Source organism: Neocloeon triangulifer, unplaced genomic scaffold, assembly GCF_031216515.1.
Source record: "Neocloeon triangulifer isolate White Clay Creek 2 clone unplaced genomic scaffold, ASM3121651v1 ptg000022l, whole genome shotgun sequence".
Taxonomy (NCBI): Eukaryota; Metazoa; Arthropoda; class Insecta; order Ephemeroptera; family Baetidae; genus Neocloeon; species Neocloeon triangulifer.
Genome location: NW_026775562.1, coordinates 3,672,911 through 3,698,383, shown reverse-complemented (window position 1 = coordinate 3,698,383; position 25,473 = coordinate 3,672,911). Strand labels below are relative to the sequence as shown.

Below are 25,473 nucleotides of genomic sequence, written 5' to 3'. Positions count from 1 at the left end.
TGAGGGTAGCGAGTTCTTCGCAATGGGGAGCTGGAGCGAAAAATAAGCGCACGTCTGACTCCTCTGAAGATCTGATTTGTTGTGCGATCATCAAACAGGTGGATGCTGGAGACGCCGCAGGGACTTATTGATTTGTACGTGTATTTATTTATAGGGCTCGTGCCAGCCGCTGGACTTTTGCGGGTGACATCTGACGGGACAATTTTATCTTTAATGTGCGCTGAAGTTTTAGTATTTTGAAAGCCTCATTGTCAGCTTAAACATTATGATTAAAAACCCCTGATCTATTGTAAGCCACGCTTCGACGGCTCTGTAAAAAATATGTAGGTTGCAAAATCGCGTAAAAATTTTAATTATTGTCATTAACAAAAGTCCCTCGTCAGGGCGTGTATAAGTAAAAAAAAGAGCAAAAATTACCACTTTTAACAAGCAATAAATTCTAGGAAAAATAAATGTCGGATATTTTTTAATCTATTGCATTTTTTTTTTTTTAAGATGAAAAGTTATTTTTCTTCATTAAAAAAACTAGAGATTCTATACTCAAAAAGAGTAAAATCGCTTTAGAAGATCAAAGTATTTTGCCTTTTTAAACTATATTTTATCAATTTATTTATTTAATCAGAAACATCTTTAGCAACAAAAACAAAATTAAATTTTAGCTCTTGTGTAAACAAATTATTTCTAGAGATATTATAGAAATTGAGAGAAGGCTCGGTTTAAACTTTTGATGCAATGAAACTGTGCTGCGGACTCTGCAACGCGGCAGCTTTCCTTGCTAATAATATACTTACCATTTAACACTGTATGAAATTTTTGAACTATTAAATAATAACGAAAATAAAAAATTATAGAGGATTTAATAAATAAAAAATCACCATGAATTTTTTTTTAATTTTTCTATTTATTTAAAATGTACACAAAATTATGTTTACTAGTAAAATTAATTAAAAAAACAATCTGATATAGTGCTTTTTCATTTTTATTAAACGTGCCAGTTATAACTAATTCACTTTCCCACAGTAACATATAAAATTAATTTTAAATCAATTAAAATTACAAGATTATATTAAATTTTTCTCATAAGAATCAACTAATTTTATTTTAAATTATTTAAATATTACATGATTAGGAAATAAAAATAATTTTATAATATATTTTTTGCCATATAATTTCAAAATATTTACACCAATGATGAACTGACACAAATTCATGATAAAATACAAAAAATTCAGTTAACGTTTGTAAACACCAAACTTATGATTTGGGCTGTTTTTTTTAACAAATAATATATCGATTTCGTACAACTCTTCATTATAGTAGTAAAAATTTTTAAAAATCCACAATCAATATAATTTTTTACATGCTTTTTTAATCAATATCAATTACAGGAATCGGTTCACTTTTAACAATTAATTTATTAATAATATTCCTCTCGGCCGTCTGGATAATCTTCTTCTCCACCATTCCCAAAATTGCCTCCGCGGCCAAAATACTCGAGCGCTGCACGTGTCGGCGCCGCTTGTGCGACTCCAGTTTGTGCCTCCTTTTGAAAACCTTTTCGCACTCGCCGCATTGAAATTCCTCCGGCTCTTCTCCCTCGAAACGACACACGTTCAAGTGATGGGCCAAAAGGGTGTTGCACGGCTGCGGAAATTTGCAATGAGGACATTTGGTTTGCCTGGTGTGACACTCAAAAGCTTCCTCCGAGTTGCACAAATGCTTGCAAAAGGCGCACTTTTTGATCAGCAAGGGGGCCACGACTGGTTCTTCTACCGAAACGGTCGAATTTTCATCCTCTGAAACTTTTTCTTCCTCCGTTTCTTTGTCACTCTCTTCACATTTGTGTGCATTGAACAGTTTGTAACAACAACTGACGTGATCGCAATTCAAACAGTTCCTCTTTTTGGCGTGCGTTTCTAGTCTAGTTTTTGACACACAAAAGAGTCCGCAAAAATCGCAAGTGAGATCTTTGAAGCATACGAGACGCTGATGTTCAAGACATCGGCTCCGACATGCAAATTTTGTTTTGCATTTGTGACAGGTCGCTTCTTTGCCCAAATGGTTTTTGTCAGACGAGTAAAAATCGCCGCATTCATTGCATTTGGTCCATTTCACTGCGACCTTTCCATTCTGCATCCGTTTTTTCTTCTTGCATTGGACATTGTGTTTCGCTGCAATTCCTCCGCACGCCAATTCCAAACCGCACTTTTTGCACTTCCGGACGGTTTTGTGATTCCCTCTCGATTTCATATCGAGAATGCGCGAACACAAATCGCACTTCCACTTTGGCTTTACCTGCACTTTTTGGCACAACTTTCGGTGCTCGACCAATTTGGAGTTGCAGTCGAACGTGTCCGAGCACACGTTGCACATTTTCGCCTCCAAATGTTGAAAGTAGGAATCCTCAGCGTCGAGTGCGAATTTCACGTCACAAAAAACGCACTTTAGCTCTTCTAGCTTAATTTTCTTTTCAATTATTTGAGAGTGATTCCGATTGTTGTCCAAACCTGCAGAGCCGCTCATTTTCAACTCACTTTTAGCCGGATTTGGAGGAATCTGGAAATAAATAAAATAAAATTTGATAAAAATGTTTTAATTTAATATTTAAATTAAGAATCTTTGGCGTTCTACGTTTTAATTCAATTTAGAAGTTTATTTTTTTCTTTTAAATGTAATTAAACATTTTTTGTTCTGCGTGATGCGGAAAGCTGCGCCCTTCGAGAATTTGAATTTGAACTGAAATTAAATCTTCTTTGGGAATAAATTAGTGAATATTTTGTTTTTTCTTTTGAGCAGAACCTGAAACCGAGAGTATTACCAATGCCCTGAAAACAAATAAAATTCCTAAATCTTGAGAGCATTCAGTATTTAGTTGGTCTCTTTCAAAGTAGAATTTTCTAAATTTTTATATCAGAAATCTGTCAGAAATGTTGAAAAATATATTTGTTTATTTCAAGCTATTTAATAAAAACTAATCGTCAAACTCTTTCGTGGACGCCTCAAGCGAACAATTCAAAGTTCGCGTGACAATTTTTTCTTTCACGCGTGCTGACTACCTATAAGTGTTTTGGTCAGCGCTGCGAAGGGGGAGAAGAAGTAAATCACACTCGCAGCAGCCCCTCGCTCGAGGGGTGAAAAAAAACATACCGCGCGCCTGAATTTACCTGACCCTATCTCTACAACCTAAACGCAGGTATAAGATTTTCGAGCGTCTTGAAGGGTAAAAATGCACCTGAAAAACTTATCTTAGAAGAAATATAGTTAATTTTTTCCACCGCTGAGAAAGTTGTGCTCATAAAACACGATTTCTCTGAAAACTGATCTAAATTTTTGTAAAAATATTTAGACGTTTAGCTTTAAATTCAATTGTTTTAATTGTATTTAAAAAAAAATGTATTCATCAAATTATATTTTTTTAAACCTTAGAGCAAATCTGAAAATTACACGGTATTGGTCAAAATTGTTCACCATCCGCCGCAGTCAATTATTGCTTTTTTCTTTGATGAAACATTAATTGAATTAAAAAAAATCATCAAAATTTGAATTTAAACAGTTTGAATAATGTTATGTAGGATATTATTTGGAAATCCTCTAAAAACTATTTTATTTCATTTTGGTTCTAAATAATTTTGAAAATGCCCTGTTAAAAATAGTAAGTTTTTCTAGTTCTCGATAAAAAAATTAATTTTAAATTTAAAATTTTGCCAGTACTTACTTGCATAGTGAAGTTGTAGTTATTCAAAGCAGAGCTGGAAGGAAACCGCACGTCCGTCGCCTACGAAGGTCTCACTCCGTATGCGATGCAATCATCAAATGAAAAACGGGTGGCGGTGGTGGTGCTTTTTTTCCTTATAATAATGACGCGAGGGTAGGATTAAAGCGGCGGCACTAGCGGGAGACGGATCGATGCAACAATATAAATTCCTCTTGAGCATTTCGGCACCTTCAAAAAGTGTAGCTCAAAAAGAATTAATCCCTCGACCTAACAATAAGATTCGCTTCTTTTGACAGTTCTGAAAAAAAAATATACATTCAAGTCATCAGATTAAAAATTCACCTAAAATAAAATTGTTCTATAATTCTTTTTAGTCTCTAAGCCAAGATTTTTCTGTAAAAAATCACTTCAGTTGGAATCGCGTGAAAAAAGACTTAAATATTATATTTTTAATTAGTCTGTTAAATTTTACTCATATTTTAGTTCTATAAAATTTATGACGGCACTGATTTTCAAACGTTTTATATTCCTATTGATTCTGCTGTATTTTGAACCAGAATGAAATAATTAAAAAAAATAATTATTGGGAAAATGATTTTTTATTTATTTATGCAGATAAAAGTCATTTATACCTAATTTTGTTACATTTTTAAAATTTAACTATTAAATATATGATAAAATTGCTTAAGTACTTACATTTGTAGCTTAAAGTGCGGAGCAGGATGGAGGGAGCAAAAAATCTGCAGCGACCTTCTTCTCCAAAGATCTCTTTTGTTGTGCTGGGGTCGAGCTCTGGAGCGTCGCTTCGGATGCTGATGGAGGGACTAGCGGGGAAATAGCACAGATGCTGGATGCATATGTTGGAGTTCTTGAAGCATGAATTTTAAGGATCATAATGATGCCAAAAAACATTGTACATATTCTTTTAGCACCAGCTGTAAATCCCTGACGCTGATGTCGCTTTCTTTAAATAAGTGACGGACTTTTTGAATCGTTAGTGGCTCGCCTTATTTAGCTCGTGTGCCTGTGAAAGACATCAATCAACATAATTATACCTCACATATGTCTTTACTCTTTATTTTTCTTTCCTTCGCACGGCCAAAATGGTTTGATCTCTAAATTTACCACCCTCGTCAATAATTATCAATATATGTCAAATTTTCTTTGTTCCGAACCGACACGACAAAGACAAACGAGGCGATAGAAATATTCTTAAACAATTATTTGCTTCCTGAAAGTCAAAATTTGGTGTTCCATTTTTAATTTCAGAAATCTGAATATTTCAAACTATTATCAAGAGCTCAAGAGGAAACATAGTCTTGATTTTTTTTTAAAATAAACTATAAATCAATCAAGAAATAGAGAAATTTAAATGTTTAAATAATTAATTCACTTTTAAACAACTACAATTTTGATTAAAATCTTAGAAAAATTTGAATAAATACTCAAATAATACAAATATTTAATTTTTAGAATTCTGCACTACCAACATTGATCTGATTTAATGTATTTAAAGTACTATGAAGTATAAAAAGTAAACCCTTAATAACATATTCGTTCGCAATCCAAGAAAGGAACATTCCCCTGACATTTGAAATTAGAAAATAAATTAATTTTTTCTTCTTAATAAATGATAAGGGAAGTGATGATTTTTTTTCAATTTTCTTCCCAACCATTTTTTCACTCGGAAAAGATAGTGAAATTGGCGCGTCTATCTCATAAGAACGGAAACTAGGGTGCAGGCTGCGTTATTATCAAGAGAAAGGAAGCGTGCGTCGCCCCTCTGCGATACTTTGCCGGACAAACCATCTGCTTTTTTTGTCCAGCACCGGATTTTTAGACTACATTTGTGCAGCTTTTGCAACAATAATCGCATAATTGGAGTCACATTGCTTACATAATGTGACCTCTTGACCAGTGCCATAATAATTTAGCGTAATGTCAAGGGTGATCAAAATCATGTGAGGTATTCAGGATTTTTACACAATTGAAATGAAATAACAACTAAATGTAAAAAAACGAGTCTTTTCATGCAAGAGTGTGGGGAAAAAATCAAACACAAAGAATACAAATAATAAACAATGAATACAATCTTTTCTTTAAAATAAACTTAAAATAAGTTTTTATTTTGCTTTTCTAAATATTTTTAGTTTTATAGTTATGTAATGTTGATTTATTAATTCAATTCATTTATTCTCTCGCAACAAGTCAAACAAAATTTTGTATTTAATTATTAAAATTTAATTTATTAAATTTTCATTATTATTCCATAAATTTACATATTTTATTCTTTTTGTAAATTTTAATACTACCCTTAATCTGTGCTAAAAATTAAAAAAAAATTAATATATATTTAAAAAATAATTGAAAGTTCAAGCTAGTTTTTATTTATTTGAACTACACAACATCAGCGAATTTTTTACAGTGTTTTATCTTTGGCTACTGGGAAGGAGCCCCCCTGTCTCTATATCTCTTTTATTATTCAACCCTGGTACAACCACAACCTCTCTACTCATCACTTTTGTGTCGGCGGGAAAGTAAACTGAGGGACTGCCCGCGGTTTGCATCTGCCGGTCAAGAGAAATTCATCTTTTATCTCTCCACCGGCATTGAGCACTATAATTCAGATTTTTTCCAGCATAAAAGCATAAAAGGTTTTTAGATATTATCAATTTTTTTTATCATTTTTCAAAATAGGGGAAGTATTAAATATATCTTTGCCAGGAGGAAATAATTTTTAATTGGATTCCTCAATGGTTCTCAATTTATTTGAAAAATTTAAATATTAATATTTGATTTGTGAAAATAATAAACAAACAAAGAACATGTTCTGTGGATTCTTTTTTTTTATTAAATTAAAAAGTACAGCACATTAATCTGAAATTTTTAGCTGATATTATCAAGAAAATGTGGAAATTATTGAACACCAACACACTAAATATAAAATAGCACTTTCACAATAATGTTTACTAAATAAATGTATAAAAATTTGCATTTACTCGAAAGTTTAAACCAAAATTACAATGATTTAATCATAATTATATTTTTTATATCTAAACAGCTTAATTATTTAATTTTAAAACCAATCTTTACTCGCAAAACAGCAATTTTCCTTTTTTTTTTACCTTGAAACGTTTTACAATTTGTAGTAATTTTAGTCATTTTTTAAACTAATCGTATTATCATTTGCATTTTGATCCTTATGTAATATTAATGGAGTTTGCTTTTTTCACTTTGAGAATTAATTAAGAAATATCAATCGTTTCATGCTTGACAAATGAAGCGCCAACAAAAAATCTCTGCGCCTCACTCAATTTTTTCTCCACCATCATGGCCAAAATTGCCTCGGCGTTAATTCTCGACCGCGTGTGCCGGCGCCGCTTGTGCGACTCCAGTTTGCCTTTCTTCTCGAAAACCTTGTCGCACTCGCCGCATCGAAACACCTCGGCCTTTTCCTTCTCAAAACGACACAAGTCCAAGTGATGGGCCAAAAGGGTGTTGCACGGTTGCGCGAATCCGCACCGGGGACAGTCGGTCTCCCGCGTGTGACACTCAAAATTTTCCTCCGAGTTGCATATAATTTGGCAAAACTGGCACTTTTTCAGCACAAGTGGCTTCACCGGTTCCTCGTAAAATCCCTTCGAATTGACCGATCCGATTTTTACGATTTTAATATCCGTATCAACACTTTTTTCTTCAGGCTCTTTTGGAACTTCCATTTCTGCGTCGCTTGCTTCCGAGCACTCGTGTTGGCTGAAAAGGTTGAAACACTGGCTGACGTGGGAGCAATTCGCGCAGCGCCTCTCTCTTTTGTGCGTTTCTTGGGTTTGTTTCGTCAAAAGTTGGCCGCAAAATGTGCAACTGATTAAGCAGTTTGCTTCGTGTTGCGAGCGCAAACCGCCGCAATCGAATTTTTCGCCGCAATTCTGGCACGATCGGGATTTTTCTTCAAAATGCAATCTTTCGCTTTTGTAAATTTTCTTGCAGTGAGTACAAGAATTTTGTTCCTTCGGGATGCTGCTCAGCTTTTTCTTCTTTTCTCCACCCTCGCAATTCGATTTGTGCGCAGTGGCAAGTCCGCAACAGGCAAAGGTTAAATTGCATTTCTTACACTTTCTCTCCATTTTGTGCTCCTCTTGCAAATATTTGCGCCTGCAGATTAAATATCGCGAGCACAAATCGCACCACTGTTTTTTGTTTTGATATTTACGTCGTGGTCTGTTTTCATCAAAATTACGGCAGTGCCATCGCCGGTGAGTGGACAATTTATTGAGGCAGTCAAATTCTTCCGAGCACGATTGGCACTTGGTTTTGGTCAAGTGACTTAAAAAGCTTTTCATCGCCGTGGGATTGAATTTCGTGTTGCAAAACTCACATTTCAATTTACTTGAGTCCTCTCTGGCGCTTTGGTGGGGTATTTTTGAAGCAAAGCCTGACTCGTCACATTCAGATGGCATCTCGGAGTCATTTTTATGAGAGTCTGAAACAAATTTATTCACATTTACATTAATATTTACTTTAAAATCAGTTAATTATGTAAAATATTATTATATCAATAATAATTCGATTAAAAATAGATTTTAAAAAATCTAGAGACTCACCATTGCTTGAAACAAGGCAACCAATTCGGTCAGAAATCGGAAGGTCCACTTCTTGTCGTTTCTTAAAATAGAGGTAATAGAAATTTTAAATTAATCCATTATTATTGATTTAAAATTTAAATCTTTGAAACCCACTTCAGAGACAAAAATTGATAAATCTTAGCATCATCTATTTTAGTTAAATTTTTTAGTTTATCGATTTTTTTCAAACAAAATTTTCAATTTGATATTTCATCTAATTTTAAACACAAATTTACTTTAATAGCACAAAAAAAATCACCTAATTGAATAAAAACTTCAACAAAAATTATCCTAATTATCCTAATTTTGCTACGAACTTCCCTTTTTCTTATTTTTATTTATTTATAAAATATTTAAGCTTAATATCATCAAAATTGGAATCTATTTGACCCAAAAAATCACCTGTTTTATCCAATCCAATGTTTTATAAAAAAATTTATAAATAAAAATAATATTTGGAATTCTAGCAGTCAATATTTTTGCGCTTGCAAGACAGTAAAAAACGAAATCGTTCATCCTGTGGGCGCCAGAAAGAGAGGAAGAGAGAAATTATATTATTATTATACTTACATTTGCGAAGCTCATTTTTAACCGCGGCGCAGCAGGAGAGAAAATCATCCGCGACCAGCACCTTCCAGGATCTCGCGAGCAATGCTGCGCTAGGCAGATGTCCCGTTTGGAAAGGCATAAGGGAACAATGCTATGCTATGCATTGAGGGGGAAAAGTGCGTGTAGCGAGACCCCTAACGATTAAGACAGCAACCATTCCTCTCAAATCTGTTCAGTACCAAATAGAGATGATATTAAATTTCATCAAAAAACCTGTTCAAAACTAGTGCAAAGTCATTTTTAATCTCCTCTAATCTTATACCTACTAGATTTTTTTTATTTATGCCTCACGAAATTCGTGTGGATATTTTATGCCCTGGATATTGGGATGTAAAAAGATGAGATACACAATTTTGAAATTAGAAACGCAGTTTTTTATTTTTTTACTTGAAAACTAAATATTTCTTGAAACTATGATTAGATTTGATTTTGCTTATAACACCACAAAGAAAATTAAAAAATGATGATATAATTATTTGAAATGAAAAGATCGGGCTATTCCTCATAGCAAAAATTGTTCTAATTAAAAAACAAAGCGGCTCTACGGTGTGCGACCCAATTTCATGAGCAAGAAAAACAAAAAATCAGCAATTTTGAAAAAAAGCACCAAATTTTTATTGTATTTTTTTATGTTAAAATGTGATAGTTTTTTTTTTCAATTTTGCTGATTTTTTTTCTTGCTCATGAAACCGTGACCGAAACTAGTGAAGCCATTTTTTTTTAAATAAAAAACAATTTTTTACAGCGAGGAAAATCCCGATCTCTTCATTTCCATGATAATCTCCTCGAGTGTCAATTTCTTCAAACAAAAGAATTATAACTTTAAATTAAAACGGTTCATTTTGTTACAAATTTCGTCCTGTTTCTGATTGAAATTTGATATTTAATTGTAATATAATCATTTAAGTAAATTGTGCTTTTTTGTTTAAAATATTACACTTTTATAATAAATTAAACCAAACAAAAAATAATCTGGGATAACTTTATCCCGCGCTAACTTAAGTAAATCCCCCATTATATGACGAGAAGTGTCCCAAATGAAAAAGGTTGGATCTTTTTTTTTAGAAAAGAAAAAATGCGAAGGGGATAAATTTTTTTTTTCCTTTTTCCAAGGTCTTTCGCTCTCAAGAGTTTTCGCTCAAGTGAATATTTTGTGAAAAGAGAGGACCCAAGGAGAAAATTTGACAAGCGCAGCAAAATGCGACCCGAAAGTACAATTTGCCCAGAAGATGAAAATAATCCTATTTTCCGTCTTCGTGACCACACACAGCAAAGCTTATTTTTTTTCTGAGGGTGCGAGCTTCAGGTAGAAGGAAGATCTCCCTCCCCTCGTCACTCCGACGCCTCCTCTCCCTTCAACCTTTCTTTTGCTTCTTCGGAATTGTTATTCTCGAACAAGAGCAACGCAGACAGTAGAAGGATCAAAATATCTTCACGAAAATATCAGTCTTCTGAGAAAAAATTCTTCTTTCAAAAGTGCCAAATTAATTTGGTTGAGAAATTTTGTTTTAAAAACTAAATTTTTGTTATTCTTCATATTGACTCCGCAACAAAATATTCCATTTGAGAAATTAATGTATGAAATGAGTTGCAAGAATCACATTTTATATCAGGGAAAATAAATTACTTCAGTTCAATTTAAAAATGAGTCAGTTTCAATATTCATCAAAAATGTTTTTATACGTCATAATAAGAAAAATTAAATTTTTACACAATTAGAACCACAATATTTTATTTACTATCAATAAAATTTATTCGAAAGAACAGATTTACAAGTAACATTTTGTTAAATTAGTAATAAATCCAAATTAAAATTTTAATTTCCAGCTGAATAACGTTATTTTTAGCACTGAAATAATTGGAAAAATTTTTCATTTTAATTTTACAAAACTTCAAAATAAAACAATGATAATTCAATCGTCAATCGGTTCTGGTTTGATGAACACTTTCTCAATAATATCCATTTGCGCCTTGTTGAAATTTTCGTCCCCTAGCTGATCCATAATGTCCTGCAAATTGCACTCCTCCACTTTACAACTTAACGTGTGCTCGGCCAAAAAGGTGCTGCACGGTTGGGCAGACCCGCACAAAATGCAGAAGGTCTGCTTGACGTGGAGTTCAAAATTTTCGACCGAGTTGTACAGATTTTGGCAAAATGGACACTTTTTGAGCACCAACTTCGGCACTGCGGGCTCGCTGAAAAATTCCTCACAATTTACCGAAGCACTCTCGACAATTTTTATCTCGTCAGGATAATTTTCTTTCTTCAAATTTTGCAAACCTTCACCAATTTCGACTTCACAAAAGTTTTGCGGATTGATTTCTTCGGTCAAATTTATATTAATTTCACAATTGTGCAGCTTAAATTGCTTGTCACAATGACTAACGTGGGGACAAAAATTGCATCGCCGCTCTTGATCGTGTTGCCTCCGTGTTTTCTCCGACATGTAATGTTTGCCACACATTTTGCAACTGAGAAAATTGCAGCACTGGACCTCGTGTTGGCGGCAAAGACCTCTGCACTGGAAGATCTTCCTGCACTTCCGGCACGATAATCGACCCTTCCTGCTTAAGTGGTTCATCTCTGATTGGTAAATCCCATGACAGAAATTGCACGGTTTGTAATTTGGCACCTTTTTCGTTTTGCAATTTGGTTTGTGAAAGGCAGAAATTCCAGCACAGCCAAGCTCCAGACCACACCTGAAGCAGTTCCGAGCACGCTTGTGCGTTGCAATAGACGCAAGATTTAGAAATCGCGAGCACAAATCGCACTTTATCTTGTTGTCTTCATTCATTTCCGGCTTGGTGCAGTCGCTTCTCTTGTGGTAGAAGAATTTTGAATGGCAGTCCAAATAATTCAGGCAGATCTGGCACCATCGAGGATTCACGTGGGAGGAATAAAGTTGCACATCTTCCGGGCCGAATTTCATGTCGCAAAATTTGCATTGCAAGTGCGCGACCGAACCGTCGATGAGCTGCGAGGACTCATTTTCCGCCAGAGGAGATTTTGGAGTGTCTGAAATCAAATTTATTATTATCATTAATTGCGATCAAAAATTTTTTATTTTAATTAGTCTAAATTTTGAGAGTAGAGATTAGTTTGAATGGAATTTCTTTAAAATTTACTTTAAATTTCAATTTCCAATATAATTTTGAATTGTTTAAATTTATGCTCTGCCGTTTCAACAACCATGAAATAAGAATTGAAAAGCCGTAATTTATAATTAATTAAACTAAAGAATAAATAAATTATATATATTTTTTATATTTATTTTTTTGAAAATATTGAGGGCATCTCGAAGACCAGGCTTATTTCTGCAGGAAAATATTTTAATTTTAATAAAAATTTCACAATCAAGGCTTTACATAAGTCATTTTTTTTTAATACCAAACATGAACCGACTAAAATTATCGCCAAATAATAAAGCCGAACTTCAATTCAAACACCATTCGAGTGTTTCTTTTTTGTTATGCAGAGACCGTTTGTTTTTCCTTTCCATGGTCTAGTGCGCGCCTCGGCAGGTGCCTTTGAAAAAGTGCATCCTACAATGAAATCTGTTTCGTGGATCTGAAATTTTCAAACTTCTTTTCGTCGTGACAGATGCTCGATGTAAATAAAAATGCATTCATTCTTTCCACCCTTTGTCGTTAGTGGAGAACGCACCATTTTTGGTCTTTGCTTATAAATTAATTATCCCCAAAGCTGATGTCGCGTTTCCGGCTTGTCAGGTGTTTTTATTTTTTCGGTGTCCGTTTGCTACTTTTATGCTTCTTTGCAATATTACAATGGAACAGAAAAGGAAGAGTCGGGAGAAAACGATCAAGTTGGAAAACGCGACGACAGAGCCCATTTATTATAATATTTGAGAAGGAGAATTAAAAATCTCGAGCGTGCATAACACAAAAAACAAAATGAACAGTGCCACCTTCAGAAAATCAAGAATTTTATAAAAAAAAAGGTTGTAAACAAAACTTTAAAAAAGGAAATTTATAGCTCTGGGCAGTAATTTCTTATGATTATTTTAAATATTTATGGCTTTACAGACACATAAAATTTTTACTCCCGTCAAATTGTTTGAATCGACCAATCAAATTCACTAAAGAATTCTCAAATTGACCGCGTTAAATCAGACTTAATTAGGAGCCTTGTTTAGGTCAATTTAAATAGCGCCAACGGGAAGGGAATTTACTTTTCCGCCGGCGAGTGTGACTGGATTACGAGCTGCGGAGTCATTTTGCACTCGCTTCACTGCTGGAGCTTTTCTTAATTCTCTTTGCATTTCGGCTATGTCAGAAAAATTCTAAAAAAGTAAGTAATATTTTGACTTTGATCGTTTCTTAGATAGATAAAAAAAAAGTATTTTACAACATTGAGAGTATGAAAGAAAATGTAGAGAATTTAATTAGCTACAATTTTCGGGAAAGGTTTGTTATTTTAAAATTTTTCTATCTAAAAAATGAAAATAAAAATTAACTTTTCTCTGGATAACTATTTTTATAAGAATAAAAAATAAAAATAAAATTTATCCATTTACTTGGCTCTGCCAATGCCGCAAATTTGAATTAAATCGAGCCGTGCGAAGCAAGGAGCAGAGGCCTGCGCGTATATTTATGCTCGGATTGAAAAATTAATTAAGCAGCGATTTTCCTCACGCCTTAATTGTTCTTGAAATATCGGCTTTTCGATCGCCAGAATTACGAAACTTTCAAAATGATTAAATTCCATCTGGAAAACTTTTGTCGGGTTGCTAAACTCGTTTCCGCTTTTCTCCCAGAACTGGACACGCCCACACCATATGATTAGTATGGCTTTCTATTTGTAGACCAATTAAGTGCATCGTGTCTCGCCTGGATCAAGATTTAGCCCAAATTCGCCGAAATTCGGCCGAAATGCAAAGAGAAGAAGCGCTAACGGACTCGCCGTCGGAAAAGTAAGTTCCCTTCCTTGCAAATTGACCTACAAGGCTAATAATTTAGTCTGATTTTCTTGTTAAGCGCGGCCAAAAACGCTAAGTTAGCCATTCATGCCGCAAACAGGTCGATTTGACAATTTTTTTCAGTGTTTTATTACTGAAAGTAATAAAATATGAATATCTACGAGCGGATTGAGAGGTTTAATATATATGGTCGCAGATTTAACTGAAGAGAATGAATTAAATGAGATTGCCAAAATTATCAATTCAATAATGCGGTTGATCAAATTATTTTGAAATTACATGCAATATCAATATGAATAAAATTTTGCAGAAAATTAAGAGGAAATTAATCATAATTAGAGTTTTTCACCGTCAATTGGAATTACCCGAGGTCGAATAGAGTAACTGGACTAAACTTGTCTCTCTGTGAACTGAAGCTTGAATGAAAATTTAAGGTGATCGATTTTTCTCTTACAATTTCACTCGAACACCAAATCACGTGGTCGTGCGGCATTAACATTCCGGCGCCTCTCAACGACGCAAAGAGCCGCACGTGCTTGGACTTAATTTGTGCGCAACATTGTTTTGAAAAAAAAAACAGAATGCAATACGAGAGACGATTATTATCCTCTCCATTGAAGTGAAATTAATTTAATTGGCGTCGATGCATCCTGTCAGCGCTACATGAAAATCAGGTTGCAAAAAGATAAATTAGGGCTGCTTCGTGTTTTCTCTCCTTACAAATTATAAAGTATCACAGAAAAAAAATTGTTAACTAAATTTTCTTAATTTTTTATTTTCGATAAAAAAAAATCTGAATCAGCCAAATCACAAAGGAAACCCCTGTAGGGAGGAAAAGGGAATCAGCGGCTACCAAAGAAGGGGCGGCCGCGCCACCTTAAAAAGAAAAAAAAATTAGTCGTGCTGAACAATGAATATCTCTCATAAACGGAGGAGAGCTTCGAACACATCTGCACTTTTGGCGCGAAAAGTAAAATATCCACCAAAATTAGCCAGATGCACACAGCCCGCGATGAACTATAAAAAAATGCAGCCCCACAACAAAAGCATTTCCTTTTCCGAAGAAAATAAAAGCAAAAAAGCTGGTTTTGTCTTGAATGGAAAAGAACGACCAGGAATATTATATAATTATTATTTGAAAGTTTTTGATTCTAAGTCAATATTTGTGCAAATTATTCCAGATAAAATAAATTTTGTCAATAAATTAATTTAATTCACAAGAAATTGAAGTATCACGCATAGCTTAAAAAATTAAATTAATTCATGTTTTGATTTATTGAGAAATAGCCAAGAAAATACATAAAATAATGCGCTGTGAAATTTCCACGAAATGGTTTTTGCAAAAATTCGTTTTTTTTATTTTTTAAAGAAGAAAATATATTTATTCTTCTCTCCTTTTATGTATAAAATATAGGCGTATAAAACTCACAATTATTGTTGAAAAAATCGCCACCTTCACCATCATCGCAGTGCTGTTCAATCCTCTCATGGTCTAGTATTGAAATAGGTTGCTCATGCTGGACCTAAAACAAATAAAGCACAAGAACATGTAAATTTTGTGACGGAAATTTTATTTTATTAAAAAAAATAATTTGGCTCTAATTTTTAGAGAACCAAAAGTACTGGTGACTTAAAAAAATCTTTGTTCATTGCATCAACTTTGAAAAATAATTGAGAAGTCTCATGAAAATATATAATTTATTTTAAATATTAAAATTACATTAAATTGGCCTCATAATTGAGCATGGTTTGCGATTTCTTACCACGGGCAGACTCATTTTAAATGTCGAATCTGAGCAAACGAAGAGCGAAAAAGGGAAGAGAAATTTTCATGTCCGTCCTCTCAGGGAAGCTCTCAGGTTGTGGTGGTCGTGTTGCCAGCGTCGGTCAAGCCAGCCCCCCATGTGCTCACGTGATTTCATCCCTGAGGCGAGTTGGGCGAAATCTGGCAGCAAATTCCTGAACCGTCTGGAACCTTTTTATTCCGAGACGAAGGGGAAAATTTTCCAGCTGATCCATTCATCCTTTTCTTTTTAATGTAATTTTGCCCGGAGATCAACAGATTTTGTAAATATTTTTCAATTCATTTTATCTCTGCCTTTTCATTCACGGAGGAGCTCATTAAATTAATTATTTATATTTATGTTAACAAAGGCAAAATTATTAAATATTTTGCAGAAAAATCAAGTAATTATTATCAGTAAAATAACAAAATATTAATTTATTAAATGAAATCATCCTTTTTATTTTATATCATTTTAATTTCATACACATTTTTTCTAAATTTATAAAACACTAATTCCTAATTAATTAAATAATTTAAAATTTTTTTAAAATACAACAAATAACAAATTTGTATGTCTAACTTAAATTTTATAATTTACAAAATACTTTAAGGAGTGAATTGCATTTTTTTTTTTTTGTTTATTAAAATTATGAACGTTAATTAAAAGTTAATAAATAATCACTGGCTAGTCCATGTTAATAATCTCGATGGGCTCTCGCTTGACAATGTAATTTTGAACAAAATCCAAATCCCGTTTCTCCTTTAAAAGTTCCAAAATTTGCTCCTGCACCTTGGGCTGCACGTGCCGGCGTTGCTTGTGCGAATTCAGTTTGCTCTTCTTTTCGAAACTCTTTTCACACTCGTCGCACTGAAATTCTTCCGAAAGACACTTTTCCACGTGCCGGCCGTAAAGGGTGCTACAATTTTGGAGAATTTTGCACTTTGGGCACTTGACCTGCCGCGAGTGACCCTCAAAAATCTCTCTGTGGCAAAACCGGCACTTTTCGAGCGTTGCAGTCTCCGCAGCAATTTCCTCCTCGTCGGCTTTTCCTGGACAATCGTGCGCCCTGAATGAGTTGAAACACTGGCTGACGTGATTGCAGCGCTGACATTGGCGTTTTCGAGTGTGTTTTTTCTGACCTTGTTTTTCTTTGAAATTTTTCCCGCAAACTTTACATTTCAAGAAGTTGCAGCACTGAATTTTGTGTTGGTTGCACAGGCCTCTGCACTTGAAACTCTTCTGACAATTGCGACAAGTGACGCTTCTTTTATATCTAAAGTGGTTTAATTCGGACTTGAACGAGTCGAGGCAAAAATCGCACGTGAACCATTTTTCTGGCGGGTTCTGCTTTTCCTGATTGCAAAATTGACGGTGAATCTCAGCCAGTCCGACACAGGCGAATTCCATTTTGCAATTCGTACAGCTCGTCTGGTAATTTGTGTGTTTTAGGCGCGAAGTCGAGGCAAATCGCAAACAAAAATTGCAGAGCCACCTCTTCTTGCTTTCAGTTTGCAAACAGTCTTTGTTGTTATGAGCGTCAAATTTTGACTGGCAGTCGAAAACTTCTGCACAGCGACTGCACTGAGTTGGAGCCACGTGGGAGAAATAAAGGTTTTCTTCGGTCGGACCAAATTTCTTGTTGCAAAATTGGCACTGCTTGTCTTTGGCAGAAACTGGGGACAGAAATTTATTCTTTGTCAGGTTTCCTTTAAATTTTTATTTTATTTGAAAATCATAAGCTACGGATTAATTTAAAACTTGTTAATTAAAAAATAAATTGATTGATTTGCATAATTTTTTAATTATCAATTTGTGGTTTTTCGTCCCTACAAACGAAATAAGTAGACGAAATGCATAAATGTTAACGACTCGACCGGCGCCGGCGGCTGGCGTCTATTTTTTTACAATAAGTTTTCGGCTATTGTGCGGGTGGCGCCGAGGGCAAAAACAGTGGCAATCATGAATTCTAAGCTCACTTTGCTAATTTCTGCGCATGCTTTTAGAGTGGCGTCTTAGTTAGGCGTGTAGACAGGAAGGCGCCTTATTTTGCGCAGTGCGCCAATCGTGCTTTCTATACTAATATAGATATATTTAAATACAAATAATTACATGTGTTATGGACTGCGCCGGTGCAGGTTGCAGTTTAATTTAAATATTTTTTCCCTGTTTTTTTTTTTAGAAACTTCAGATTAAACATACATTGGTTATTTGTTAAATTTATAATAAAAATTTTGCCATTTTGTTATCCTATCAAATTTATACATAAATTCTTTGCATTTAAAGTGAAAAATATTTATTTGAAAAATGGAATTGTTAGGACAAAATTTAGCTAAAACTATAACCCAAAATCCAAATTATCCACCCCATCTGCCGCCATGAGTCTCCGTTGATTTACTACAATGAGTTCAGAATTCTTATAGGTTTTGTTCTTTTTCTTTTACCAACAAATTATATATCTTTATAAAATTTGAACATCTTAAATTAAAATGTAATTTGTTCAGATATTTTCTTATGCACACAAAAATTTAATTTAAAGTTTCTTGGAGAAAGGATTCTAAATTCTGACGGGATCAAAATTTTCAATTGGATTTTCTACAAATTGCGAATTCGCTCCATGAAGCCAGGAAGTTAAGATTGATTGATTTTGTTGAGGAGTTCTTTATTGCTGGATGATTAGCGTTGACGCCAAAACGCCAGACACGTTAAGAAAAAAAATTAAGAAGCCTCTCAACTGCATGGGGGGCGCTTTAGCAGAAAATGTTTCACAAAGAAAATTACATTCACCTTTGATCTAGTAAGTCTAATTGGATTGACATTAAAAATCTTTGACTGTTAAATTATCCGAAATTATCATTTCCTTCTAGATTTTTATTTTATTTTTCAATTCGTCAAATAGAATCACTTATAAATTTTAGATTTGCTCAATTTAGAAGGCAAGATCATGCTGTTTTTAATGAGAAAGGAAGCAGGCGTATATTTTATGACGTCGCAAGCGATCGTCTTGCACGGACGGCGCTAATTAACCCATATCAAATAAAGTTGACTGTCTTTTATTTGGCGCATAAGCACATTCTTGAAGCATTAGGCAAAATGAGCGAGCAGCTGCACGTTCAATATCGAGTGACCTTTTTCCAAACGCGAAATCAAATCTTCATAACTCTTTCCTTTTGAATTAAGAAAGGATAAAATAATTTAAAATCGACCTTTCTTTAAAATTATTGATTTTGAAGGTATAAATAATGGCGCTGCCCAAAAAAATTCAATCAAGATTACAATTAACATAACAATGAAGAACGAAAAGAAAATTTACTCGAAAATAAAATTGAAAATTAAATACGTATTTTATAAATAGAAACTTACAATTATTGTTGGAAAATTCATCACTTGCTTGGGAGGTACTCGGGAGGTCATATCGGTGAGAAGTTGACGGGTCCTTTAAATATTTGAACCAAATTTAAGATTAATTTGACAAATTAATAAAATTTTACTTTTCTTGTAATATTGGAAAAGAAATTATTACTTTATACTCACAATTATTGTACTCATTTTGGACGTAGCTGCAGGATGAAAGAGAGCAAGTTTTAAAAGTGCGTCTGCCACCTTCAGAGTTCACTCGGTTAATGTGGCGCTGATCTGGATAATTTCCCTCTAAGTAAGCCGAATGATGCTTGGCTTGGGAACGAAAATTCCCCTGTTTTGAGAAATGCTTGAAGTGTGAAATTTGAGGCTTTTCCCCCTATAGCATAAAACCGTGACTAAATTGCAAGAGGAGATATATTTAAGATTGTAAATACAAAAAGTGGTACTTAAAGCACAAAAAGTTTGTTGAGCTTCTATGTGATTAACATTAATTTCCTTCTAATTGTTGCATCATTTCAAAATGATGGGAAATAAGAAACACTAATCTCAACTAGATATTGTTTTTGCAATTATATAAGGTAGAGGTGAATTAATTATACTTTTTATTTTTCAATTTTCGCTATGAGTTTAATAAATTATATTAAATATTTTGTAGATGAAAGATCAACATGGCAATAAAAATATTTAATTTTTTTAAGGTTTAATCCATAAATTACAGTATGAAAAGTTTTTCGTGATTTAATAATGTTTTTATTGGCCCAAAAGTCATTTTAAATGACGATTATTTTATTATTCAAATATTTATTCTATTTTTAAGTAATAATTGATTCTAAAAAGCATAAATTTGTTATTACAAAATTTAAGAAGTATAAAACAAAATTATATTATTCATATATTTTGCGTTTTATATCAATTTTAAATTTCTGCAAGCAATCTTTATAATTAGATTTTAAATTTTAACTTATTTAATGATTCTTTTAAATTTCCTAAAGCTGTAAAATTAATCAATTATTTCCAATCCTTATTCTAATTTTAGTTTAAATATTTAATTTTTATTTCGATTTTCAATAAATGAAATTTTATTATAACTTTTCATTTTATTTTTGTCAATAAATTCACTGCGCCTCACTGAACTTATTATTCTTTGCCGCACTCGCTGCACCGAAATTTCTCCGGCTCTTCTCGTTCAAAACGACACAAGTCCAAGTGATGGGCCAAAAGGGTGTTGCACGGTTGGGCGAATCCGCACCGGGGACAGTCCGTCTTCCGCGTGTGACACTCAAAATTTTCCTCCGAGTTGCACAAAATTTGACAAAAATTGCACTTCGTCATAATCAGTGACTGCAGCTTACGAGGCTCTTCGTGAAATCCTTTCGAATTCGACCCACTTTCGACGATTTTTATTTCGTCAGAGCTATTTTCCGCAGGTTGTTGGCCAATTTCCATCTCTTGGTCGCACTTTTCCGGGCACTGATGCTGCCTGTGGAGTTTGAAACACTGGCTGACGTGAGGACAACTTTCGCAGCGCCTCTCTCTCGTGTGCGATTCTTTGCTTCTTTTTGTCAAAATTTGGCCGCAAAATTTGCAACTGCCTCTGCACTTGTAAGCCGTGTGTTTCATGAGAAAACCGTTGCATTGGAAAATTTGGCTGCAATTTTGGCACGACCTGTATTTCTCTTCAAAATGAAATTTTTTGCCCCAGTAAGTCCTCATGCAGAAAGGGCAAGAATTCTGATTTTCTCTAATAGGCGGGATGGGCTGTTTTTTCTTCCGATTTTCTCCCCGGCTTTTCTTCGAGCCGCATTTGTGAGCCGCAGCAAGTCCGCTGCAGGAAAGGGTTAAATTGCATTTCTTACAATTTCTCTCCATTTTATGCACATCTTGCATATATCTGGGCCAACATTTTATGTATTGCGAGCAAAAATCACACCAAAGTTTTTTGTAATAGTTTTTACAATTTTTACTAATTGTAAGTTTGACTCTTTTTTCCCTTCTGTCTTTATCAAAATTAGGGCAGTGCCATCGTCGGTGAGAGGCCAATTTAGTGACGCAGTCAAATTTTTGCAAGCAGGCCTTGCATTGAATATTGGTGCAGTGATTTGAAAAGTTCTTCATCTCTTTTGGCCCAAATTTCATCTTGCAAAAGTTACATTTTGTTTCTTTCAACTGCGCTTTGGCGCTTTCCTGCTGCAAGGGCCGATCCATTTCTTTGCCACTACGTTTTTCAGGAGATCGAAGATCGAGAGGGTCTGAAAGTAATTTTTTTTCATAAATGAAAATTTGCGTTAATCATTACTTTCTTATCAGTACCAAAAAGACTGAAAATGAGAAGAAAAATTAGTGAAACACTTACCATCACTAGAAATAAGGTCATTTTGGTCATTATTGCATTGAAATCCAACCGAGTCAGCAATAGAAATTTCCACTTGTTGTTCCTAAAAAAGATTTATAAATTGTAATTATTTTTTCATATTTTTTTAATTTGCAAAGCAACTGAAAATGCTAATTTTAAACTTGATTGCATTAAATATTTCTCACATTAAAATTATTTTAATTCAATTATAACAAAGAAATAATTAATAATAAAATAATTTTGATATTTAGATTGCGTGATTTTGTTTGTTATTCAAGAGAAAAATTAATTTTATTTCTGAGTGCATAAAAAGAAATCTAAAAAATAAAACCCCACTTGTTGCCTGACCTTTTTCAATCGCAACAGAAAGAAACATCACATTTAGTTAATCAGTTCCAAAAATTACATTTACTAACCTTAATTCAAACGCATAATTTGAAGTAATTAAATTCGTAACTAATTTAATTATTCATTATAATCGTTTAATTTTTTTACTCCATTTTGTAACAATAAATTAAAACAATTTTTATTTTTATTTATTTATCTCTTGGTAGATTAATTAATATTGAAAATGGTCTTAAGCTGAGCGGTTATTTATGTAAAATTAAAAATCCATGAAAATCATTCAAATATATTAATATTGAGCTTACACTTGACTGATTCATTTCATAGCCGGATGATGAGCCACTGCATGAAGTGTCCGTTGCCTTTGAAGATCACTCGGCTAGTGTTGCGCTCTGAATATATAATTTCTCTCTTCACTGATATTGCGGGCTGCGCTTATGAGGCGGGATTTGAGCGTGGAAACAGTAATTCCCCTAAGTTTTTTTCGCATGCTGTGCGAAAATGGAGCTGTCTTCCCCTTTGGTATTTTTAAGCTTATAACCGTCATGTCTGAACGGTTTGTCTATGTTGAGCTCCAACCACACTTTGCTTCTTATCTTAACCATCTCTTTAAATTCATTGGATTAAAATCAAAGGTATTAAATTTCATACATGGGCAGAGCGCACTTTGCGCTCTGCGATCTGCGCTCGCGCTCTGCGCTCATGAGCGCGAGCGCAGAGCGCGATCGCACGATTTTCAAAATCGTGAGCGCGAGCGCAGAGCGCGAGCGCATTGGTCGCTGAGCGCAGCGCTCAATTGCGCTCATTTTGCGCTCAATCCAAGAGTAAAAATTCCCGAATTTGATCAAAAATTGTAATGAAAAACAGTGTTTTTTTACCAAAAACTTAAAACTGATCCCAATTTTGGTGATTTAACTTCAACTTTATCATTTCCAATTGCCGATGTATTTTTTGTTATATTAAAAAATTGTCTAAATTCGAACCCAATAAACATTTCTTGAACCTAAAAAGTCGCACTTTTTCCTCAGACAAAAATATTTTTGAGCGCAACGCGTGAGCGCAAGACTTTTTAAAAATTTGAGCGCGAGCGCAGAGCGCGAGCGCAACATTTTCAAAATCTTGATCGCGAGCGCAGAGCGCGAGCGCACTGTTGCCAGTGATCGCGAGCGCGAGCGCGAGCGCAAAATTGTTGAGCGCACCCATGTATGTTAAATTTGTATACATAATTAAGGTTTTATCAGGATAAATTAACATGAAAAGGTATTTTAATATCATTTAATTATGTTTTTATTGGCCCAAAAGTATTTATGAAAATAATATAATATTAAAAATATTTATTTTATCAAGTAGTCTTAAAATTCTGATAAGAATAATGTAATATAACTCTTCAACAATTATTTCTTCTTCAGCAAACAATTAAATTTATATAAGAGGCAAATTAAAATTATATTAAGCCTCAATATTAATATTAAATTTTTATAACACTATAAATTTTCTACAGCATAAAAAATAATACATTTTTCCAAACCTTATTGTAATTTGCACCGTGATATTTGATTTTATAGTTTCAATTATATTTAAAATTAAATTTTTAATTGAATAATTTTGATTTTGCTTGTCGTGCAAGGAATTAATAAATCAATTGCGTTTCACTGAAAAACCATAAAAATTTGCTGGCTCTTCTCGTTCGAACTGACACAGGTCCAAGTGTTGGGCCAAAAGGTTGTTGCACGGTTGGGCAAATCCACATCGGGGACAGTCGGTCTGTCGCGTGTGACACTCGAAATTTTCCACCGAGTTGCACAAAATTTGGCAAAAATGGCACTTTGTCAGAAGTTCTCCGTGAAATTCTTTCAAATTCAAAGATCTAATGTGAACAATTTTAATTTCCTCATCTTCGGCAGGTTCATTTTTTGGAACTTCCATTAAATCGTCGCTTGTTTCCGAGCACTCGTGTTGGCTGAAAAGGTTGAAACACTGGCTGACGTGGGAGCAATTCGGACAGCGTCTCTCTCTTTTGTGCTTTCCGTGTTGGTTTTTATTCTTTGTAGTTTGGCCGCAAAATGCGCAACTGAAAAAGCACTCGGCCTGGTGTTTGATGCGCAAACCGCTGCATTTGAAAGTTTTACTGCAAATTAAGCACGACCTGTTCTTTACTTCAAAATGCAATCTTTCGCTTTTGTAATTTTTCTTGCAGTGAGTACAAGAATTTTGTTCCTTCGGGATGCTGCTCAGCGTTTTCTTCTTTTCTCCACCCTCGCAATTCGAGCCAGATTTGTGCGCAGTGGCAAGTCCGCAACAGGCAAAGGTTAAATTGCATTTCTTACACTTTCTCTCCGTTTTGTGCTTCTCTTGCAAATATTTGCGCCTGCAGATTAAATGTCGCGAGCACAAATCACACCACAGTTTTTTGTTTTGATATTTACGTCGTGGTCTGTTTTCATCAAAATCAGGGCAGTGCCATCGCCGGTGAGTGGTCATTTTCATGGCGCATTCAAATTCTTCCGAACAGGCCATGCACTGAGTTTTGGTGCAGTGATTCAAAAAGCTCTCCGTCGCCGATGGTCTAAATTTCATGTTGCAAAATTTACATTTTAATTCTTTGGAACCCTCTTTTGCGCAACGCTGCCTTAAGAAGTACGATGAATCCATTTCTTTAGCGTGAGAATCGTTCAGTCGCGAAGAACTTTCCGGAGAGTGTAAATCAAGAGGGTCTGCAAAATAATAGTTTTCATTTTCGTTAATTAAATGAGAAGAAAAATGAATGAAACTCAGACCATTGCTCAATTCTAGGTTGCATTGAAAACCAATCCAGTCAGCAATAGAAAACTCCACTTCTTGATCCTACAAGTGAGTTTATTATAAATTTTAATTATATTGCTAATTTATTTTAACCTATTAAAATATGCTAATTTTTAACCTGCGTTAGATTGAATGTATTTTGCAAAATACTAAAATTCAAATTTATCGCAACAAAAATCACATTTGGATTACGCAATTTTGCTTAATTGTTTTTAAAGAGTCTTTAAATTCATTCAAAAGAAAATTACTAAAAATAAAAATAAATAAAAAAAACCTTCTATTAAATTGCAATTAATACAGATTGAGACATTTGAAACTATTTTAATTATTTTCATTGAGGAAAATCATCAATAATTGTCGCTTAATTAATTAACCTTTTGTTGGAACTTAAATGAAAATTTTCCTAATCCTAGGAATTAAAAAAATTATATAAAACGAAAATTCACAGTAAAAATGCGCTTACATTTAGCAGATTCATTCAACAGGCGGGCGATGGAGGAGTCAAATGATGATCGTCGCCTCTGAAGATCACTCGGCAAGTGTGGATTGTATAATTTCTCTCTTTGCTGATATTGCGGGCTGCACTTGTGAGGCGGGATCTGAGCGTGGAAACGCCAGTTTTTTTCTTGCACGCTGTGCGAAAATGGAGCCGTCTTCCCCTTTGATATAAAGTGAAGAGACTTAAAGAGTGATCTTGTTTGTGCTCAGCTCCAACCACATTTTGCGTTTCCCATACATCTTAATCCTTTCTTTAAATTTAAATAAAGCGCTGGGTTTAAAAAATTTCAGTTTAAATTCTTTGACCTTATATTAATGATTTTAAATTTCATTGTCAAGACAAAATTCTGTGATTTTATGATTTTTTTTAATTTTCTGCAAACTGGTAAAAAAATTTATATTTCAATTTTGGAAACATTCATATAGGAGTTGATTTATTTAAACC

General features: G+C 33.9%; 5 protein-coding genes across 6 annotated transcripts; all 5 read right to left on the bottom strand.

The window, feature by feature from the left end:
• Positions 1 to 1,202: 1,202 nt before the first annotated feature.
• Positions 1,203 to 4,479, bottom strand: LOC132204425 (zinc finger protein 600-like). The gene is made up of 3 exons (XM_059632923.1): positions 4,412 to 4,479; positions 3,716 to 4,013; positions 1,203 to 2,556 (listed from the first exon to the last, which is right to left on the bottom strand). The coding sequence occupies exons 2-3, from the start codon at positions 3,719 to 3,721 to the stop codon at positions 1,369 to 1,371; spliced, it is 1,194 nt and encodes a 397-aa protein (XP_059488906.1). The 5' UTR covers positions 3,722 to 4,013; positions 4,412 to 4,479; the 3' UTR covers positions 1,203 to 1,368.
• A 2,075-nt stretch (positions 4,480 to 6,554) lies between these two features.
• Positions 6,555 to 9,006, bottom strand: LOC132204372 (zinc finger protein 429-like). Its single transcript, XM_059632851.1, has 3 exons — positions 8,908 to 9,006; positions 8,317 to 8,377; positions 6,555 to 8,195 (listed from the first exon to the last, which is right to left on the bottom strand). Exons 1-3 carry the CDS (start codon positions 8,953 to 8,955, stop codon positions 6,961 to 6,963), a joined length of 1,344 nt encoding a protein of 447 aa, XP_059488834.1. The 5' UTR covers positions 8,956 to 9,006; the 3' UTR covers positions 6,555 to 6,960.
• Positions 9,007 to 10,802: 1,796 nt separating this feature from the next.
• On the bottom strand, positions 10,803 to 19,283 carry LOC132204152 (zinc finger protein 62 homolog). Of its 2 annotated transcripts, XM_059632467.1 has the most exons (4): positions 19,202 to 19,283; positions 19,031 to 19,103; positions 15,313 to 15,406; positions 10,803 to 11,962 (listed from the first exon to the last, which is right to left on the bottom strand). In XM_059632467.1, the coding sequence occupies exons 2-4, from the start codon at positions 19,079 to 19,081 to the stop codon at positions 10,860 to 10,862; spliced, it is 1,248 nt and encodes a 415-aa protein (XP_059488450.1). In that variant the 5' UTR covers positions 19,082 to 19,103; positions 19,202 to 19,283; the 3' UTR covers positions 10,803 to 10,859. The 2 variants fall into 2 exon arrangements, with proteins under 2 accessions (XP_059488450.1, XP_059488451.1); XM_059632468.1 differs by lacking the exons at positions 10,803 to 11,962; positions 15,313 to 15,406 and adding an exon at positions 16,249 to 17,343 and having other exon boundaries at positions 19,202 to 19,277.
• Positions 19,284 to 20,154: 871 nt separating this feature from the next.
• Positions 20,155 to 22,108, bottom strand: LOC132204538 (zinc finger protein 665-like). The gene is made up of 3 exons (XM_059633089.1): positions 22,034 to 22,108; positions 21,384 to 21,465; positions 20,155 to 21,279 (listed from the first exon to the last, which is right to left on the bottom strand). Exons 1-3 carry the CDS (start codon positions 22,046 to 22,048, stop codon positions 20,168 to 20,170), a joined length of 1,209 nt encoding a protein of 402 aa, XP_059489072.1. The 5' UTR covers positions 22,049 to 22,108; the 3' UTR covers positions 20,155 to 20,167.
• A 1,172-nt stretch (positions 22,109 to 23,280) lies between these two features.
• LOC132204510 (zinc finger protein 540-like) lies at positions 23,281 to 25,206 on the bottom strand. Its single transcript, XM_059633048.1, has 3 exons — positions 24,994 to 25,206; positions 24,506 to 24,572; positions 23,281 to 24,442 (listed from the first exon to the last, which is right to left on the bottom strand). Exons 1-3 carry the CDS (start codon positions 25,006 to 25,008, stop codon positions 23,367 to 23,369), a joined length of 1,158 nt encoding a protein of 385 aa, XP_059489031.1. The 5' UTR covers positions 25,009 to 25,206; the 3' UTR covers positions 23,281 to 23,366.
• Between the last annotated feature and the right edge of the window lie 267 nt (positions 25,207 to 25,473).

Excerpts from the sequence above, each read along its gene's own strand:
- LOC132204372 (XM_059632851.1), bottom strand. The coding sequence starts at position 8,955 with ATGATTTTCTCTCCTGCTGCGCCGCGGTTAAAAATGAGCTTCGCAAAT. Across the intron at positions 8,378-8,907 it reads TAAAAATGAGCTTCGCAAAT|AAACGACAAGAAGTGGACCT; the intron begins GTAAGTATAATA and ends CTCTATTTTAAG. Across the intron at positions 8,196-8,316 it reads TTGCCTTGTTTCAAGCAATG|ACTCTCATAAAAATGACTCC; the intron begins GTGAGTCTCTAG and ends AATTTGTTTCAG.
- LOC132204152 (XM_059632467.1), bottom strand. The coding sequence starts at position 19,081 with ATGACCTCCCGAGTACCTCCCAAGCAAGTGATGAATTTTCCAACAATA. Across the intron at positions 15,407-19,030 it reads TGAATTTTCCAACAATAATT|GTCCAGCATGAGCAACCTAT; the intron begins GTAAGTTTCTAT and ends TATTTGTTTTAG. Across the intron at positions 11,963-15,312 it reads CGATTTTTTCAACAATAATT|ACACTCCAAAATCTCCTCTG; the intron begins GTGAGTTTTATA and ends ATTTGATTTCAG.
- LOC132204538 (XM_059633089.1), bottom strand. Across the intron at positions 21,280-21,383 it reads TGACCTTATTTCTAGTGATG|ACCCTCTCGATCTTCGATCT; the intron begins GTAAGTGTTTCA and ends AATTACTTTCAG.
- LOC132204510 (XM_059633048.1), bottom strand. Across the intron at positions 24,443-24,505 it reads CAACCTAGAATTGAGCAATG|ACCCTCTTGATTTACACTCT; the intron begins GTCTGAGTTTCA and ends ATTATTTTGCAG.